The sequence below is a fragment of the Microtus pennsylvanicus genome, chromosome 12, assembly GCF_037038515.1.
Source record: "Microtus pennsylvanicus isolate mMicPen1 chromosome 12, mMicPen1.hap1, whole genome shotgun sequence".
In the NCBI taxonomy this organism is placed as follows: domain Eukaryota; kingdom Metazoa; phylum Chordata; class Mammalia; order Rodentia; family Cricetidae; genus Microtus; species Microtus pennsylvanicus.
This window is the reverse complement of record NC_134590.1, coordinates 11,096,866-11,117,509: the sequence shown is the minus strand read 5'-3', so window position 1 is coordinate 11,117,509 and position 20,644 is coordinate 11,096,866. Positions and strand designations below refer to the sequence as shown.

Sequence of the window (20,644 nt, the reverse complement as noted above, 5' to 3'; positions counted from 1 at the left end):
TAGGCAGGGTTCTATCATTTGCACAAGAAGCTAAGCAAGGGCTCTATTCATGAGTCGGCCAGATGCTTGCCTCCCTAGTGTGGAGTCCAGAGGAGATAATGGTGAGGTATCCTCAACCATCCGCCACCTCTGGGGACAGGAATCTTACTGTATCTGGAGCAAACTGTTTAGGTTAGGCTAGCTGGACCAAGGGCTGTGGATCCCACCATCTCTGACTCTCCAGCACTGGGGTTACAGACACCTAATGCCATGGTTGAATTTTTATTCGGATGCTGGAGCCAAACACAAGTTTGCATGTGTGTACTGCAAGCATCATGTTGACCAAGCCACCTACGCACGTCCATGTTTTTACTTTTTTGTTTTGAGCTGGGCGGTGGCGGCACATACTTTTAATCCCAGCACTCAGGGGGCAGAGGCAGGCAGATCTCTGTGAGTTCTAGTTTCAGGATAGGCTCCAAAGCTACACAGAAACCCTATCGAGAGAGGGAGGGAGGGAGGGAGGGAGGGAGGGAGAGAGAGAGAGAGAGAGAGAGAGAGAGAGAGGAAGAGGTTTGGGCCCTGTTGTCCTGGCTGGTCCCAAACAATGGGGTTCATGCAGTTTTTTTCCTTCTGTTACCTATTACCAGATCAAGAAAATGTTTTACTATATATCTGAACTGTATGATCCAGTAAATAAATTATTAAAATGCATACCTACTTTAAGTCAATGAAAGTAATGTATACAATTGAGAAATTAATGTGCCCATAAAATTTCTGCACAAAAGCTAAAAGACTAGAACTCTCAAAAGTCTTTCCTGATTTCGGTTTGTCATGTTGCCACATCAGTTGTGATTAGAAATTGGTTTAGAAAGAGACACTTTTAACTCACAAATTTACTAGGAGAGCTGCCTGACAATATGTATCGAAATTTCTTTGCTTTGTTTTGGGCTAAAAGTATTTATAAGTGTTTGGCATATTTGGTATTAGTAATACGGGTATTTTCAAAACAACATATGTATTGACTGTTACAGAATAACAATGAGAGGACATTGAAATTTCGTATTTGTATTTGCTGACAACTCAATGGATGCTTTGGTGGTGTCCTCAGTTTTCAGCAAGGTCCTAAACATTAACTTTCTAGTTCCGAAGTCAAGCTATGTGGGTTCGAGGAAATGATTTTCCTCATCAAAACAATGACGGCACCATGATTGCAGATTTTATTCTAGTGCTCTGATGAGGCTAAGTTGTATGAGACCCAAACTGCTTGTTGAGCTGAAAATCCAGTTCTGGATTGCATGGAATGACTAAATTTCTCCTGTATTCTGCCTGAAAAACGTGACTGTCGGAGTGTAACTTCGGTGACTCCTCAGTTAGGAACATGGCCAGCTCATTTCTAAATGGAAACTCCCAAGTGCCACAGCCTATCAATCATCTGACATATAATCCGACTTCCACTGAGCTGGAATGTTCTTTAAAGGTCAGGTCTTTGGATGAAGAATGTCAGTTTAGTGGGTTATGCAGCAGAAATACCTAAATCTGGGGCAGTGCTTGAGCGTTGGAGAAACGGCTGCTCTTCAAATAGCAGAGAAGAACGGAGGACTATGAGCGGAAAGTCTTCTGCTTAGTCACATTCCCTACTGCCTCTGCCTGTATCTCATTAAAAGTAAGATAAAAGAAATATAGCTGGGCATTGTATCATATTCATCTACTTTCACTCGTATGCGAGGGAGTCTGGAAACACTACCTGGCAAATATTTGAGAAAACTGGAGAAATACTATATTCGATGTGGAAAAAAAATCTAGATTTTTGTTTTAAAAAATTGGAACTTTTTAGCACAATTACTTTTATTTTTCTTCTTCAGTAAAAAGGATCTTGCCGCACACTCCAGGCTGGTCTCGAGCTCATGGTGTTCTTGTTTCACAGCAAGAAACCTGCTTTCTACTATATAAACAATGGAGGCCTGGTAGTGACACATGGTCATAATCCCAGTACTTGGGGGCACAGTGGCGGAGAAAAGACAATCACAAGTTCAAGACCGACTAGGGTGTGCAATGAGTTCCAGGCCAGCTCAGGCTACATGTGACTCCACCTCCACAAAGTGAAACCACCAGAAAGTGGGCCTGAGCGAGAATCCCCTTCTCTTTCCACGTTCTCTATATTTTGCCATCCGTTCCACTCCCCAACGCCTTCTGTCCACATGCCCGCCTCGCAGGCATGAGACTCCTGCAGTTTATGAAAGTGAAGCAATGCGGCATTCTTTTTCAGATAGGCCAATCTTTTTGTTAGCCTGGGACCAGAAACTGCGGCTTCTCAACTGTCCCAAACCTGCCGGATTCTAGGATTCTAAGGATCTGATCCTAACCTACTTTTTCAGAATGGCCGAAAGCGAGTAAATAAGAATTTCAATGCCCCCGGTCAGCTGCGTGCCCTTGGGCGACTGGATGAAGTTTTCCCAGGCTATAGCGATTAACGATCTTTAAAAATGATCTAATACCTGTCCTGAACGCAATCGCACGGCTCCCACAGGGCACACAGAGGGCTTTTTAAAGCGCTCTCCTAAGTGATGCTTAAACCGCAGAACGCTTCCGAGAGCAAACATCCGCTACAGTGCGAGGACACCTGGGTTTTGCAAGTCGCCTTACGGGAACCTGCGAGCTCCGCGCCGCTCTTCCGCCCACGCTCGGGGCGCCCGGAACACCGATTCTCTCGGGAGAGAGTCTGGAAATCGGGCTGCGACTCCAAGCGGGGATCTTTCCCGAGTGGGTCAAGCTGCTGGCGGCATTTTTAAGACTCCAGAGCGACGCCCAGCATCCCGACCCGAGCCGCCGAGCCTCGCTAGAAGCACCTCCCGTTACCACGGGGACCCCGGACTCCACTGCTATCCCCAGCCCCCACCGTGATGCCCCCCCCACACCCCGTTTCTCTTCCACGTGACACGGGCCGGAACCGTCACTTCCGGCGGCGCGAGCAGCGCGCCTGCGCGAGGCGCCCGGCTCTGCCAGAGGTTGGCACCGGCGCCGCACCCCCTCCCATCTGCCGCAAGAGGCGGGCGGCGTCGGTCGGAGCGGGCGCCGGCGGGCTGCGGTCTCCTGGGTGCGCAGGCCGCGAAGCTCGGCCGCCACGCCCACCTCGGCCGGCCCCTCCCTCTTCCCCGGCGGCTCGCGCCCCGCGCGCCAGGCCCCGCCCCGGCCCCGCCCCGGCCCCGCCCTCCCCGCCGCGCTCTGCGGGCGCCGGGGCCGCTGCAGCGGGCAAGCCGGCGAGCGAGCGGGCGGGCGGCCGGGGCTGAGCGCTCGGGACGCGCGGAATGTGAGGCGGGCGAGCCGCTGTGCACCGTCGCTAGCTCTCTCATTCCTGCGCGCGGAGGAAGGGCGGCGACCCCTCACAGACGGTCGGCCGCGCCCCGCCGCGCTCCGTGTGGCGCGGGTCCGGTCTCTCGCCGTCGCGCGCGCCCTTGTGCCCTCCTGGTGCCCTCCAGCGCGCCGGCGGGACCATGAAGAAGTTCTCTCGGATGCCCAAGTCGGAGGGCAGCGGCGGAGGGGCGGCGGCTGGCGGGGCCGCGGGAACCGGGCTCGGCGGCGGCTTCGCAAGCTCGTCCATGGGGGTCCGGGTGTTCACCGTCGGCCGCTATCAGGTCACCCTGGAGGAGACGCTGGCCGAAGGTACGGGCGACGGGCGCGGCGGGAGGCAGGTGAGGGAGGCCCGGGGTGTGGCGGTGGCTGAGGGGCCAGCCCGGCGGCTGGATGAGTGGCTCGGGCTCGAAACCGCTGGCGGCCCCGGTGCGGGCACGGTTGTCTGTCTGTCTCGGGAGTTTGAAATCGCTTTCTGTTCTTACTGGCGCGAGAGAAGAAATAGAAGACGTCCCAGTAAGTGATGTGGTGTCATGATTGGACCCGTGACTCATTAGTGAGGGTCAGATGGAGCACTGCTGGGACACTGCTCTGCCAGCTGTGGCTCTGGCGGCTGTCCTGCCTTGCTCTTGGGTCCCAGCCTCCCCGACGCGCAGGGCAGTGGATCCCGCAGCCGCTGCGGTTTGTTTGGGGTTTGTTGCTGCTCAAAATCCCAAACAAAACAGGACTCCCAAGCCCGTGTGTATCTGGTTGTGTGTGTGCGCACAGATAATGGGTATGTGTGTTGGCATCGTCTCTCCGAAATCAGTTAAGTGGTTGCTTGGGGCGGGGGTGGGTGGGAGTAAACTTGAAGTGCGTTTATCTGTGTTTTGTAGTATCTTCTCCCGGGGACAAGGTCCTGTTTTTGTCCGCCCAGTGTGTCATTTTATTAGTACTTTAAACGGCGTGCAGTTTAACTTTCCCGTGTGAGGTTTTTGGTGGCTCTCGCATTGTCTGATAGAGGCTATGGCAGCAGGTAAAAGTCTAGGTACAAAAGGAAGTTTATTCTATGTTTATAAAAGTGCTAGGCTTTAGTGTTGTATTTCTGGTGCAATTTGCTTGTAGAAAATACTTTCTGATTTCTTATTACATCTTATTACATTGACTTTGAAGTTTTGAAAGCAAGATATTAATACATTGAAAAATCCATGGGAAGTAGTTCTCGTTGATAAGCAAATGATTTAAAAAAAATAAAGCTAAGAAAAAGAGACTGTAGGGAGACGTTTTGATGTTCTGATTTGCTGGTTAGATGTTGACATGGTTTGAAAACAAGACAGATTCCACTTGTATTTCTGAAATTCCACGAACAATAGGAAATCAGTGCCATAAAAAGCTAAGGGCTTCAGGTCTATAAAATAAAGGAAAAGCAAACTTAACATTATCAGGGATGTGTGTCATTGTGTGCAAGCACTTGCTCAGGAGAGCCGCCCTTTCTGAGCCGTAGTGCAGGGGAGGGAAGGGATTGCCGGATTTCCAGAGCGTGTCTGTGAGTGGCTTTGATAGCTTGGCTGCAGTGCCAACTTTGCTAGCTCTTGATGCCTGGTGCATTTCAGGTGTTGGTTAAGTTGGGGTGTAGGTGTTGAGCGTTAGTGGCTAGAACTCCCACACTGTTTAGTAGTTCACTGACGTGTAGCTTGAGTAGTGCTATCCCTCCTCACTGAGTTCCAGGTTTTGTCTTTTATTTAGTATTGTGACAGTAGTAACGCATCACTAATAGACTGTAAATTTTAACATGCCCTGTCTTACCACACACTCGGCAAAGCACTGATAATCACTGTTGTAGTGTTTGTTTGTGGTGTGTGTGTGTGTGTGTGTGTGTGTGTGTGTGTGTGTGATAGTAGAGATTGAAGGCAGGGCCATATTACCAGTCTTTTTACCTTTTACATTTTTGAGACCCGGAGCGAGTTACTAGGAAAGTCTTGAATATTCCATTCTTTTTCTTCAGCCGGTCAGTGCTGCGCTTTCCCACAAGTTGTTATTAACAAGCATGGCTTCCATTAACTTTTGCTGAATGTGTTTGTCAGTTTTTCATGTGTATCTGTTCGTGTGTCTGTGGCTGTATGCATGTGTATGTCTGTACACTTGTGTGTGGAGTAGTATCAAGTGTCTTCCTCAGTTGCTTTCCACCTTAGTTTTTTTTTTTTTTTTTTTTTGGTTTTTCGAGACAGGGTTTCTCTGTGGCTTTGTAGCCTGTCCTGGAACTAGCTCTGTAGACCAGGCTGGTCTCAAACTCACAGAGATCCGCCTACTTCTGCCTCCCGAGTACTGGGATTAAAGGCTTGCGCCACCACCGCCCGGCCCTCCACCTTAGTTTTTGAGACGTGGGAGCCATGTATTTGGCTAGACTGGCTACCCCTTGAGCTCCAGCAGCCCGTCTGCCTTCCTCTCCTGCCAGCATTGGGGTTACAGAAGACCCCAGTGCTCAGCTCTTACATGGAAGCTGGGGATTTGAACTCAGGTCCTGATGACTGTTTGGCAAGCACTTTATCTTTCGATTTCTGCCTCATGAAGATTTATTTCATTGACTTTAGGACCTGGTGATGGTCTCCTTTAATCCCAGACAGGTGAATCTCTGGGTCTACCTAACAAGTTCCAGGACATCAAGGTTACCAAGAGAGACCCTGTCCCCAAAACAAGGAACACAAAACCCTCAAAATATCTTCTTACTTATTTAGTTTTAATGTGTGATCAAGTGGTAGGTGGAAACAAAGGTTGAAGAAACTCTCAGGAACGATGGGATTTCCTGTCTGTACATCATGGCTCCCACCTAGGCTTTCTTCCCGGATACAGGTCTTCCCTTTCTAGAATACACAACTGAAATAATTCTTATTTTACTCTTAGTGATCCTGCAGCTTAGGCAAGGTGTTTAAGCACAAGGTTGGTTTGCATTTCAGGGTGATTTAATCGGTAATCCACAGACTTGCCTGTTGTCTGAGGTGTGTATGAAGAGCTAGCTGTTCCATTTAGAGAGACCCCTTGTCTTCAATGAACCAGTCTCTGTCTTTCTCTGTGTAATTAGTTGTATTCAAAAGTCGGAATGAACATGGGCTCAGCAAATATTGGGTCATTACTTCCAGGGGAAGTGACAGGTTAGATATACCACTTAAGCCTTGGTTCACGACGTTTATTTGTTGGCTGATTTATATATGTGTCTTGTCCTATGTGTATTTGTGATTAAAGACACCTTATTTAGTGTATATTAGTGTTTCATTAGCATGTCATTATCTCAAAATCAGGCCAAAATGAAAATTATCTAACACAGGATTTCTTTGTAAGAAAATCATAGCCTTCCTTGAACTTGTGAACTCTAGACTTCACTTTGCCCAGGAACCATTTTAAACACAGAAACCACCACTCTAAAGCAAATGAGAAAAGGTGACATTACAGTCACCAGGGGAGGTAGAGGGAAGAGCACTTGGGAAGGGTCAAAGACAGGCAAGTCCAGGGAGGCAGCGCTTCACCCTTAGAATGCCGTGAATAGTGTGATTTGGGGATTAAAGTAAATTTTAGCATGTAGGCAAATTGACAGATATAGAATCCTGAAATGATGGTCAACTATTGTCATACATACGTGTGCTTGGGTTTGTATATCACATTGACAATGAAAGCATTTTCAGGGGTATACTTTTATCTGTACTAAACTGTTGGCATAGTTTCCTCTGGAAAGCATTCTGTAGTATTGTCTTTTTTAGTTAAGCACATGTATGCCTTGAAAATGCTTGTAACTTTCGCCCTTCTCAGTTTCTGCTCAGAGTGGCTGATACCAAAGTGAGGCCTTTTCGTGCGTTTTCTCAGAGTTGATGCAGTTTCAGGAGTTGAACTATCCCGGCTTTTGGCTTTAAGATGAGGCAGAGTCACATGCCAATGTTATCTTGAAATGGCCTCCACTTGTCAAGCATAGATGTAGTCTTTAAGTTTTTATTAAAAGGTAGGACTATTTGTTGTTCATCTGTGCTTTCAGAAGAAGGGTTTGGATGCTGGTGTAGGGCATTTGAAAGTGGGAAGAATGCTTGTTTGTTCAGTTTTGTGTTTTTGGAACAGGGTCTCATGTAGTCCTGGCTAGCCTCAAAGCGTGCTGTGTAACGGAGGTTCATTTTGAACTCTTGCCCACCCCTCCCAAAGTGCGGGGATTGCAAGCATGTGCACACGCTGTGCTCACGAAGCTGGTTCTCCATGATGGTTATTTTTCCACCTACATATTTAGTGTACAGAATGGCCTTGAAGAGGGATGTCAAGCTAGACACTGATGGTGTGCTGACTGAATTAATCTCTAGGTCACCTGGGCTGAATAGGAACTGCTGGAGAGTGTGGTGAGACTTACTGGTGTGGTCTGTAGGTAATTAGAATCCTGGAGACGTAACTCAGTAGTTTTCTCAGCATTAACTGTTTGGAGTGAGTGAATATTGTTTGAATATTAACTGCTCATCAGTGCTAATTTTATAGGGAACTAGTAGCATATGTACATTTAATTTTTCAATGAAGTCAGTATGGAAACAATCAGTTTAAGTATCTTCCTTGCTGAAGTTGTCTGTGGCTACCCAGTGACTTAAGTTAATGTTCCCAAGGGAGGACAGGAAGGACCCAGAGGAGAATTTCACAGAAATATCCATGGTTGTGGCAGTTTCACTCTTTGTATTAAGTGTTGCTCATGTAATGAATGCCGCCGTTCTCTAGCTCAGTAGAACTTGTAGTGCAGTGTAGAAGATGCATGTAAGCAAGCAAAACCTTGGTTACTGTGGTTAAAAGTGAAAAGCATGCTATGGTCTTAGAATAATTGAGTTTGGATTAGGGAATTGAGAAGAGCCTTTCAATACTTTAGCAAAAGCTGAAGGGCAGCAACGGTTAGGTAGGCAAGATGTGAGGGGAGGGGAGTTTCAGAGTCCCCCAGGAGGGAGCAGTCCCTTTGTGAAGAAGACTTTCAGGAGCTCTATTGTGCTCAGAGCAGTGACCATGGTGATGGGTCATGTGGACCATGATGCTGGGTCCTGTTGAAGAGGGCCATGTGGCTCCCGATGATGGGCCTTGTTGATGAGGGCCATGTGGACCGCGATGATGGGTCCTGAGGAGGGCTCTAATTGGGGGACTAGGGTTCTGGGCTTTGCATGGCAGCCCAAGTTTGGCTTTTATCTGAAATGTAATAGGAAGATATTGAGCAGTTTAAGCTGGTACACTCTTAATTTTCTTATGACTATATAGATTGCCAGATAGAAAAAGGCTGAGAAGTACGTAAATTAAGATGATTAAAAATGACAGTGAGAATGGAAACAGAATGTTACATTGCTCCAATGTTAGGGCCTTAGAGGGTGGTGCAGAAGGTGAGACGGAAGGGTCAACAGGACTTGCTTATGTAGCTCTTGGATGGAGGACCTTTGCTAAATGAAGTGCAGGACAGCTCTGGGGGATGTTTGGGGGCTCCTGAGCAGTTCCAGAATTGTTGGGTTGAGGGATCGGAGGGACATGCCTAGTGGAACCGGGTGTATGGGTGTGAAGCTGGGCAGTGGCATCTGTGCATGGAGATACACACGTGCTGCAGTACACATGTGGGGGTCAGAGGGCACTTGGAGAACTCAGTTCTCTCCTACCGTTTTGGCTCCAAGATGGAACTCAGATCAGTAGCTTTGTGATAAGCACCTTTACCTGCCATCTTGCCAGCCCCCTGATCTTAAAACATTTCAATTCATCAGAATGATTTGGAGAACTTGATAAAATGCAGAATTTGAGGCTGCTTCTCAAAGTTTGTCTGGCCAAGCCCCTGACACCCTTGCTGCGGCATCTGGAGCCACACATTAGAGCCCTGGATTTAGAACAGGCAGAGCAGATTGAGAAAGAGGCAGAGACAGGTGTGGAGCTGATGCCCGGAAACCTGGGCTGCTTCGGGACCGGGAGTGCAGAGTTGTGCATGCTGATCCATTTCTCAGCCTGGCGCTCCCAGCTGTGGAGCTCCTGACCCACCTTTACAGTTTTACCCCTGGACTCTGCTCCACTTCCTGCTCCTCTGTGACTCACTCTGGGTTTGCCGTCTCCTCTGTGCAGTCCCTGCTCCCTAACTGATGGTGACAAGAGCTTCCTCCTTCCTGTGGCCACTTGTGGCCACTTGCTTTTTCTCTTGTTTGGCACTCAGTCTATTGTTTTGAAATGTAATTATGTTAGCACTTAGAAGCACTAAGGTAGTTAATTCTTGTTGGTCTCTTACCTCCCCAGGGGATAGGAAGCTTTGGGGGACTAGAAAGACTCTGAATTCCTCCTGTTTGCAAGTTGCTGTATTCCTCCATGGTCATTCAACTGTGGTGATTTTTCACTTTTAATTTTTTTATTTTATGTATTATTATTGTAGACACGAGAGTGCTGGTGCTTGCCACAGCACCTGTGTAGAGGTCAGAGGAACAACTTTTGGGAATTAGTTTTTTCTTTCTTCCATGGGATCTGGGAAATGAAGGTAAGTCTTCAGGGCAAGTGCTTTTTACCTCCTGAGGGAACTCAGAGAGGCCTGGTTTCTGTTTTAAACCACATGGTGTTAATAGAATTAAAGACCTGATTTGCAAGTTGAAAAATATCAGTGAAGGGTTCTTTATTGGACCATCAAAGTCCTTTACTTGGGCCAGGAGACCCTGACTTCTGTGAAGGCAAGTTAATTCAAAGTGTCATTTCCCTTAACCGCTTTAAAGACTAGCGGAGGGGTCCTTTCATGCTCACCTGACTCTATTGACATGTTTATCTTTAGTCTACAGAGGTGCCTTTTGAAAGAGGACAGCATAGAAAAGGAAAGAGCAGAGGAGGTACATTCTGTGCACTCCGAGATAGTTTTACAGCCTGCCTTTGAGGACAGTAGAAGAGGAGATCTGTAGCACCCTGTATCCTTGGCTCCCCCAGTACATGGCCAGTATTTGTAATTATTTTTTTCTGAGTTAACTCTTAGGAAACATTGTTTCCTCTCCTGAAGCATGGGGTTAATGTATGGGAAGATGGAAGGAAATGAGTGACAGTATCAACAGTTCTTGCATGTCAGAGGTCAGTAGGCGTGGATGGAACTTAGATTCGTGTTTAGTTTTAAACTTTCAGTGAAAGCTGATTCTAGAATTGTGATAACTTGCTTCCAGAACAGGCCCACACTTATCCTGTGCCGGTTACCACATTGAATCCACTGGCATCTTTTTCTTAGGCCATTTAGTCTCTAGAACTGTGAGAAATGAATTGTTTGTTTATACTACAGCTTCTTAAACTGTGGGTCATCACCCCATGGGTTATATAACACTGTGGGGGTGTGTGAAAAAATTTGGCAACAGTGTAAGGTTTCTGAATGACCCAAGGCCAAAAATGAATTCAGAATCAAATGTGTCATGAGCCTGAGGTGATGTGACAGTTTGTGTCCCTGCAGTAGGTGGTTGCACTGCACTCCTGGTTCTGAGCTCAGCGCTCAGGGTGCATTCTGCTCTACCATGCAACACCAGCAAACACGGCCTGAAACATCTTGGCTTGGCTTGAAATGTGACATTAAGAATTGCCATGTTTTTGCTGTACACAGCTTTCTGCCTTTCTAGAAACACGATATTTCAATTACAAAAGCCCAAAGATTTATTGTTTTCCTGTTGTCATGCATTGTATCAAATTAGTTTGTTTGGACTGTGTCACATTAGATGAGAATGTTTAAAATTTGTTTTTTGAATTGTTTCAGGTTTTGTAAAAGAATTGTTTAGTGACTTTTGACTTGGGTCCGAAACAGACTCTGAGGACATGTTCTGAAATAGTTCTGGAGTCTCCTTTGTCATTTTATCCTGAGTATTTATACAAGGCTGTGTTCTCAGCAGTAACGGTTATAAAGTAAAAATATCAGTCAGCTGGAAACATTGAAAATACTGTGTGTCTTGAAGTATTAAATATTTAGCCAAGATCTAATTCCTTATGTAAAAACAACTGGAGACCCATCTCACATTTGCTTTTATTTTAGTAAATCGGAAGCTATATACTGAAGATTCCTTCACATTTCTGTAGAACTTGTCAGTAAAGTTTGATTTGAGTACCTGCTCTGTTTACCGTGTACCTGAGGTTGTGACAGTTTCTCAGGCAGAGGAGCTTAGGAGTGGACAAAGCTTACAAACCCAATTTGTGATATTTTAATATAATTGGCAGAAGACCAAGACACCTCTGGTTTTTTTTTTTAATCTTATATCGTTATATTTGCTTAGAATGCAGATACCTGTCATTGTGTCCCCTGCCTCCTTATTGAAATTGGGTATTGTAGGAGGCATTTAAAATACAATTACTTTTCTCAAATCTGTTGTTTGCTCCTGAGCCGTGTCTGCACCCTCTGACAACATATGTAGCAGCTATTGCTCGTATAGCTAGTGCTTAACTCAGTTTTCTTCTGTTCAGTAATTTTTTTCTTTTAAAATTTATTCCATGTAAGATTTCCTTTAGAATCGTCTTTTCTGTCTCAAGCAGTTGTTGTACTCACCACAGGAATTCAGCATATTTGTAAAAGACTGAGCATTTGACTGAAAAAGTGCCTGGAAGGCCTACTACAGTTGCTGCAGACCGAACCAGTCACGTTTGATGGGGCAGTCTCTAGGTGGCTGCTGTGTTACAGCTGGCGTTTGTTCCCTGCCCCTTCCCCCTCCTTCACACAGGGTTAGCACTACCACTACCCCCAGTCCTGTTTTTATGTCCCTTAGTAGAAACTAAAATAAGAAGGGACTGAAATAAAATATTTGATAATGGTGTAGGTATAGTATTATCTAGATGGACAAAAGTATATTATAAGATTGGATTGTGAATTTTGGGGCTTTTTTTTTTTCTGTTTGCAGGTATAGTTACATTTTGTTTCCTGTGCTTTGATTAGGTGTGACTTTCAAATATTCTTGCCGGAGTTCCCTTGACTGATATCTCTCCACTAGAGAGAGTCCTTACTATAGTATGGAGAGCTGCGGGGTGCTTCTCCCAGGGTGGTGTGTAACTCTCCTGAGGGAGAAGCCCTTTGGAGACCCGTCAGTTAGCTGTCAACTAGCTGCGTAGGGCCGTCTCTCGAGGGGTGGGTAGTACCAAGACAGGATGGGTTGGCTAAGAGGGTGAGAGATTCAGAAGAAGGAAAAGGTCCCTCTGAAGGTTGTCCTGTAGCTCTGAGACCCCTCCAACCAGAGTAGGCTGTCGTGGAATTACTTACTCTAATTAGATCTGGACTTTGCTCTTACGTTGGGATGTTTGTAATCTTAGCCCAAGGTCAGAGGGTAGCAAACCGTGTTTAATACCACTTGGTCCACAGCACATGGCCATTATCCTGACTTTCTTCCGTACTTTGTTCCTAAGGGTTTGATACACCCCTTCCTTGCCTAAATGCCATAGCTCTTCGTGGTCAGGCCATGTTAGGATTGCCTTGGGCTTTTTACAAACCTAACTGTTTTCTTGTGAATGAGATTGTCAGTAGTCTAGATTTTACTGTTCACCCTGGAATCATTAAGGAATTTATACTAAAATCATTAAACAAAATAGTGAAATATTTCACTTCCTGAATTCTGTCAACTATTTCTCCAGGAAGTGTGATTGTGTCTCACACACAGGCAGTGACCCACTTTTCCTTCTGTGGCCTGCATCATAGACTCAGCCACTGAATGTTAATGTCCTATCCTTTGTGTCTGGAAAGGGATGGTACTGATTCACAACCAATAGGGTGTGTACTTTGAATTGTTTTTAGAGTTAGGGTAAACGTGTGTGTTCAGCTGTACATAGGCTTTTGATGGTGTCTTCAGTGATTATTATGGAAGTTTATAAGATAGTTAATTGCAGTAATGTGGATATCAATTTTTGTGAGGCATATATATGATAGGCCAAAATTAGGATTGGAATAAGTTTTTAATCTTTAGTACAATGTGTGGTTAATTCATCCAACCAGCCCAGTCCTGAGCCTCACAGATAGTCAAACAGGTTACTAAATAGTTGGCATTTTAACCTTTTATCAAAATGCTATTTATATATTCCAAATGAGAAGCTGGCTTCTATTTCTGGCCTAGAGAGCTAGTGCTCCAGTTCTGTTTTTGTGCCACATCTTCATGGGCACAAGTAAAGGGAAGTAAAGGGAAGAGGATCCATGTAGGCTCATGGTTTCAGACTGTCAGCCTGTGGCAGCTGTCTTTGTTCTGGGCCTGGGGAGGCAGAGCTGCTCATCTCAGAGACATGACACAGAAGGATGTGGGACCAGATACAGCTTCCATCACACAACCCCCAGTGCGCACTTCCTCCTGCTAGGCCGGCTCAGCTCCTAGTTAATCACCTCCCCAAAACTCTGAGTCATGTGACTACAATTCAGTGGAATAGCCCGTGATTCAGGCCCTCTGTGATTTTCAACTGGACCAAACCCTCAACACTTGAGCCCTTTTTAAAAAAAATAGTACTTCCTATTTATACTAGAATACTTACTTTTCATTATTTAAATGTGATTTCAGAGTCCATGCTAGTTTACAGACATGGTGGCTCATAGGAGCTTGTACTCAAGAGATGAGGCAGAATTTTATTGTGAGAGCCTGTCTTAAAAATATCAAATAGGGAAAAAAACCACCCACCCTTCCAAGTCTGCATTTTATTTCTTTTAACCTGTTTGTGATAATTTTATTCAAAGAAAACATAGGCATAATGCTTATGAATTTTTAGTTGTTCAAAACTGGATTTTCACTGCTCTCCCATGAATTTCTAGAACAGGAAGCTTTCATTTGTCCTTTAACAGTTGAAGTTTGTTTTTGCATCAGAGCACTGCTGTTTTCTTAATAAATCCCACGGGCGTCTTAGAAAGTTAATATTGCTGTGACAGAGGCCCATGAAGACCCTCACAGAGCAGAGACTTCTTTTGGCCCCTGGCTTCAGAGGTGTTCATTTCCTGACACCATTGCTTCTGGGCGACAGGGAGACAGAAGAGCGTGTGCAGAGTCTGTGCTGCTGCAGAGCAGCTCAGCTCCTGGTGGACAGGGGCCAGAGAGATAAGGGGAGACCAAAGACCAGGCCTAGCCCTCCCGTGAGGTGACCCTCCCACCCCTGCCTCTCTAATTGCTGCTAACAGCTGGGAACTGAGCGTTCACCTTCCTTAGGCGGGGGCCTTTCATGAGCAAACTGTAAGAGCCATTGTGATGTTGGAAAACTAGAGATGGGTCACGTCTGTGTATAAAACCCCGAATTAATGAGAATATATCGGCCTCCTTTTGAAAATGTTCTAAATATTGTATTAAATAAAATTAGTATTGTCAGACTAACAGTCTTTAAAAATGCTGTTGCTCCATCAAACTTTTCATAATTGAACTTGATTATTTAATTTTAGGCTCCTCATTTAACTATGGGAAGGGAAGTAAGTGATGGAGCCCGGAGTCAGTCACACTGCTGGTGTGGGTTAGATGGTAGACCTTAGGTCTCACAGCTTACCCTAGCGCCTCCTCCAATGTGTATGCATATACAGGACTTGAGGTGAAGATGAGGAGCTGCAGGGTGAGGTCAGAGGACTTTGGTAGCTTGGAGATGGCGAGAGTGCCTGAGGAGTATGGGGTGGGAGGATCCTAAAGAATTTTGTCTTGAGTTTTAAAATTAAAACTTGTTTATTTTTTTTGAAGATCATCAAATAAGATGTTACAACTTTTGAGGCAAGATGATGATTAATTTGAAAAGGTTAAGGTCACTGCGTGTCAGCTGCTTTTCTGTCCCGCAGTAAAGTTCCATGGTATTTTGTCTTATGGTGGTGGTGGGTGAGAAGGTAGAGCAGCTGGAGCCGGAACGACTCCATCTCAGTTTTCTTAGGAACAGGCTGGAGGAGCGCACAGGGAGGGCAGGAGAAGGGCAGAGGGAGAAAGAGCCGCGTGAACAAATGCAGAAGCAGGGTGTGGCTATAAACTCTCAAAGCCCGCTGCTGCATGTCCTCCAGCCAGGCTCCTTGACCTAGAGCTTTCATAGGCTTTTCAAACAGGACTGTCAGCCAGGGACCAAGGGCTCAAATCCATCAACCTCTGGGGGCCACGTCTCATTCAAACCACCACACCCAGCTTCCTTTGAATTCATCTGTGGTCTCAGGCTGGAGAAGTTCTGCCCGAAATGAAATGCTGTATTTGTGATCTTTACGGTAAGTAGTGTAAAGCTGCATCAGTTTCATCAGCTGGGTCTAGCAGAGCAGCACCTAGCATGGCTTACAGAGGTGGGAAGGAAAGGGAAACTCTGAAGGGCAGAGCAGGGCTCATCCTAAATGGAAACTCCTGTTCCTCCTTCAGCCTCTGATAACCGCGAGTCTGTTTCCAGGAATATGATTAGTCTAGGCCCTTCCCAGAAGTAGCAGATAGTAGTTGTCCTTTTTGCCTGCCTGGCTTTCTTAACATAGTATCTCCAAGTCTAGTCCCGGTTACAGTTTGCATCAGAATTTCATTCTTTTTATTTTTTTTTAAAAGGCAGGGAATGTGTTATCAGTTAGCCCAGGCTTACTGAAAATCAAGACCATCTTGCCTAAGTCTCGTGGAAGTACTAGGATCATTGGCTTGTGCCAAGACCCAGCTCACTACCATCCTTTCGAAGACAGTGCTGTTCCATTGTGCATTTTTATCTTGTCTGGGTATGTCTTCACCTGTTCGGACATTTGTGTTCTTTCTACTTTTAGGATGCCGTTGTGCCGTTGCTGGGTATATAAATCCATGCTAAAGCCCTGCTCTCACTAGTTTTTGTCATGTTGCAGGACTAGCATTGCTAGGTTCTGGGAATCCTGAGCCTGGTTTGGAGGCACTGCCGTTCCGTTTTCATAGTGTGTGTACCGTTCTACAGTTCCAGCAGTGCACAGTGATTCTAGCTTTCAACTTCCTTGTGTCTCCAGTACTCAACTCTGCTAGTGTGTCCTAATGTCTCAGGGTTTTCACGTTCATTTTCCTAACCCTTTGTGATTTTCAGCTTCTTTTCATTACCTTTGTGGCTATTTTTGTGTTTTCATATTCAGAAGACACAAGACCCATATAAATGCTTTTGCCATGTAATGATATATGGTGAATAATTATGGAAGCACTTGGAACCCTGCCTCATGGAGCACCATTTTTATCCGGAGGAATGGCTGACAAACTCATTAGTCATTTATATTTGGATATCTGGCAGCTAATTTTCTCAAGTGCTGGAGTGAATGTCATTTTGGGAAAACAACTAACGGGTGTTATTAGTGCTGAAATTTGAACTTCCAAAACACAGTTATAATTTCGAAAACCATGTATCTGCCATTGAAAGGTGGATAGCCTCATTCCTTTCAATGGCTGAGGGGATAGTGGATATTGTTTAACAGCATACCTGTATAGCTTTGAGTGGTATCTTCCAATACATTATTTACAAAGATATAGCTATATGGGCCATCATTGTAGAGTCATTGGTCTGGTTCAAGGCCTCTGGTTTCTGCTACACTACCATTGCTGGGCCCTCACTGGGACTCCTCTTGAATATCCTGTTGTTGCCCTGTGTTGTGGAGATCCTGCAGCTTGGGTCTGATGGGGTGGATGTCGGGGTAGGCCAACTCAGAACCCTGGTTCTGGGCCTGGCTAGTTGCAGGGTTGGTCAGCTCACCAGCTCTCCCTTGTCCTCTCCATCAGGGTGAGCTCTCCAGCATTGCCCTGGTTAGTTCACCCCTTGCAGTCATGAGCAAGGGGGCAGGGCTAGGTCTGCTCTCAACCCTCAGGGTCAGCTCTCTTGCACCTACACCATCAGGGCCAGCTCTACTGGGCTGCTCAGGCGAGGGGCGGGGACAGCTCCATCGCCCACCACAGGTATTAGGGGCAAGGGAGGGGGGGCATATTTCCCAGGTCTACACCACTGCATGTCAGATGCAGAGTGTGGCCCGTTATCTTACTCTCATACCCTCAGGGCCAGCTCACCAGGTCAACCCTTCTGTGCTGCCCAGGCCAGGAGCAGGGCTTGCTTTACTGCTGCAGCTGCTGAGGGGGAGGGTCAGCTCTGCAGTCTGAACACATGGGGATGAAATGTAACAGTATAAAAACAATACCACATTGCAGCTGGCCTGTAAGAAATGAATTTTCATGTTTTGCTAGAGTAGTCAAGAATAAAATATCCATAGTTTTCTGAGAAGACAGTTATGTTCTCAAACAGGCATGGAACCAAAGAAACCACCTTTCTGATGGGGGAGTGTCATATGTCAATCTGTTGATTTCATTGGCTAAGCAATAAAGGAACTGCCTTGGCCCATCTCATTGGTTAGAAGATAGGTGGGAGGAGTAGACAGAACAGAACGCTGGGAGGAAGAGGAAGTGAGCTCAGACTCCACAGCGCTCCTCTCGGGAGCAGACGTCCGCCATGCTCCCGGCTCCTGGGCAGACACACGCGATGAAGCTCTGAAGCTCCGACCCAGGATGGACTTAGGCTAGAATCTTCCCGGTAAGACCGGTGCTACACAGATGATAAGAAATGGGCTAGTCCAGGTGCGAGAGTTAGCCTAGAAGAGGCTAGATAGAGATGGGTCAAGCAGTGTTTAAAAGAATACAGTTTCCGTGTAATTATTTCGGGGCATAAGCTAGCCGGGCAGGGCAGGCGGCTGGGGTGTTTGGGGACGCAGCCCCACCGCCGCCCATATTACTACACCTTTCCTTTAGCTGATTCCTGCAGTATTTTGTTACAGTAATAGAAAAGTGACCAACTCAGTCATTACTTCTAAAAATGACTGTTCAACTGTAGGAAAGAAAGTGCAGATAAACGTACAGGAAGTTGTATCTGGGAATAGCAGTACATCAAACTATGTGGCTCCATCCAAGCTTGTGAATGGTAGTTGTGAGGAGGACCTGTCCTTTGAGTAGCTGCCTTTTAGTAGCTTGCATGTTAAGGACAGTAGCTTGGATCCTGCCAGCCTTTGAGGAAGTGCTTCTCAAACTCAGGACCCTGTGAGTGACCTGGGCTCCTGAGTGGGGCCTGAGGTCCTGCCTTCCTAGCAAGTGCTGAGGTGCTTCTGGAGCGTGACCCCTACCTCCCCACAGCACTGTCATTGTGAGTAGCCACATTGTTAGTGGCCTTGGCTCACAAATCCTTAGTGGATAGGAAAACCTTTTGCTTATTTGTTTGTTTTGTTTCTGGACAGCGTCTCTCATTGTGTAACCCTGGCTTACCTAGAACTCACTGTGTAGGCCAGCCTGTCCTAGAACTTACTTTGTAGAGCAGGCTGACCTGGAACTCAGGGAGATCCACCTGCCTCTACCTCCTGATTGTTGGGATCAGAGGTATGATAACCATACCCAGAAACTCCCAGCATCGCCAGCATTCTTCAGCTCCGTCCAGGTCGTAAGTCTCAATAGGACTAATTCTATGTTTAGGGGGCAATTTTAGGTTATTAAGGATTCTAGATATTTCTTCAATGTTGGGAGTTTGGTTGGCATTACAAGAACACTGTATAAATAGGGGAATTGTCATATTGACAGTATTGATCATACCTTTCTAGGAGCAATCTCTTTTTCTTTTGCTTTGTCCTTCTAATGTGTGTGTGGGTGGTAGTGGCAGGGTTTAGCTCAGGCTGCCCTGGAACTCAGCATACCGCCCAGGCTACTCTTGAACTCATGACCCTCTCTTCAGGCATTCCCAGTGTGATCCACAATGTCCAGCTCGTATTTCTCCTTTTGAAATTCATTCTGTGATGTTTTCTTCAGTTAGGTCCTGCAGCTCCATAAGCTTAGTCACAAATGCTTCTAAGTGAATTAAGTATACAAAATCATGTGGATTACACAGATTTTGAGAGATGATAATTTGCCCCTGATTGGTTATATAGTCTATAGTTTTATGTTAAGGCCTAAGAATCAAAGATAAAATGACAGTCCCTCTCTAGGAATGTCTTGTCTGGATGGTTTTAGTGGACTAGTTTCCCAAATAAAAGTGACTCATGTTGGTAGAGAAAAACCCATTTAAGTCACAAAATGTGAAAGTTAAAAGTTTGCTAGAAGGAAACAAAAGAAAAGGGTGTCTACTAGAAACCAAACCGAGTTTCCGTCTCTCAGCCTTCTTGTAATAGGCTCGTTATGGTCAAAGGAGATGGTTCTACAAAATTTTTATGTTCTGGGAATAGCCTTTTACATTTTTATATTTATTTGTTTGTCAAATGCTAACATCTATCCTCCCTAACCCAGCCGCAGGCCATCATTCTCTTTGTCTCTGGATTTCACTATGATAGGAGGTCTGTATAATTGAAATTTTATTGTATTTGTCTGTTTGTGATGGGTTTATTTCACTTAGTTGTGTTAGAACACATAGAAGTATTAAAACAGAACAATAATGCCATGGCACTGTTAAGTTTATATGCCAGTTTTTTATATATATGAAAAAACATTTTATCCATCTGGAAAAGAGTGCGGAAGAGTGAGCAAGGCTCCCGGAGTCAGGTCAGTATGAAAGCCATGGGTGCTGCTCTGGTGAGGCCTGTGATGGCCACACTTGAGGGGCGAAGGAAGGAGAAGCAGGAGGCCAAGGCCTTGCAGCTCCATAGAAGTTTAAAGTCAGGCTAGGCTGTATGGGAAGCCTGTCTCTAAAGCAGAGAATGGATCAAAGCCAATGATGACAGGCTAGGATTTTAATCTTATCGTCTGTGCTGGAGATGGGTCCCAGAGCCTTATACGTATTGGGTAACCTTGGGAAATAGTTGAATAGACAGTTTAAAGAAGAGGATAAATGCATGGAACTGGAATTTTGAAAAAGAGGTTGGTTACATATTCAAATAAATTTATATGTAAGTAAATTTAATTGTACATAAAAAGTAAGTGTAGCTAGCTCTTTTATTTTTGAGATTGTATTTTAGTCACAGCATCTCTTCCTTCTCTTTCCTCCCTTCAAACCCTCTCATACACCCCTGCTCACTTCCTTAAAATTCATGGCCACTTTTTTTGTTTTGTCAATGGCTCTTACACTCTGATTCATATAACATTCATTATTTCAAATGCTGTTGCGATATTTTTGTAACAGCTTATTTGCATAGTGTCTGTAGACATTTATACTCACCATGATTATGTAAAGAATGTCCCTTTTGTCGTCTTGTGTCGTGCTCCCGAGTGTCTTACTTGTCTACAGCTACTTTCATTGGTAGAGATTTTGATGTTGAGTTGAATGTTGAGTGCATATGTGTTTATAATAGACAAGTTTTATCTCAGTATGACTGATTTTTTTAAAAGAGAATGTTTAATATTTTAAATAATTTTAATATTATTATTACCATTATCTATGTGTATATGTGCACATGTGGAGACCAGAAGAGGTCATTGGACTTCCTGGGGCTGCAGTTACAGGTTGTTGTGGCCCCATGTAGGTGCTG

The 20,644-nt window shown here is 45.4% G+C and overlaps 1 protein-coding gene across 3 annotated transcripts in view; it reads left to right on the top strand.

Annotated features, from left to right (window-relative positions):
* Positions 1 to 3,341: 3,341 nt before the first annotated feature.
* The window catches only part of Bmp2k (BMP2 inducible kinase), a 92,299-nt gene continuing 74,996 nt past the window's right edge, over positions 3,342 to 20,644 (top strand). For all 3 annotated transcript variants that reach the window (XM_075943068.1, XM_075943069.1, XM_075943067.1), the window contains exon 1: positions 3,342 to 3,639. In XM_075943068.1, coding sequence (XP_075799183.1) covers positions 3,471 to 3,639 — 169 coding nt within the window. In that variant the 5' untranslated portion in view covers positions 3,342 to 3,470. The remainder of the gene's footprint in view (positions 3,640 to 20,644) is intronic.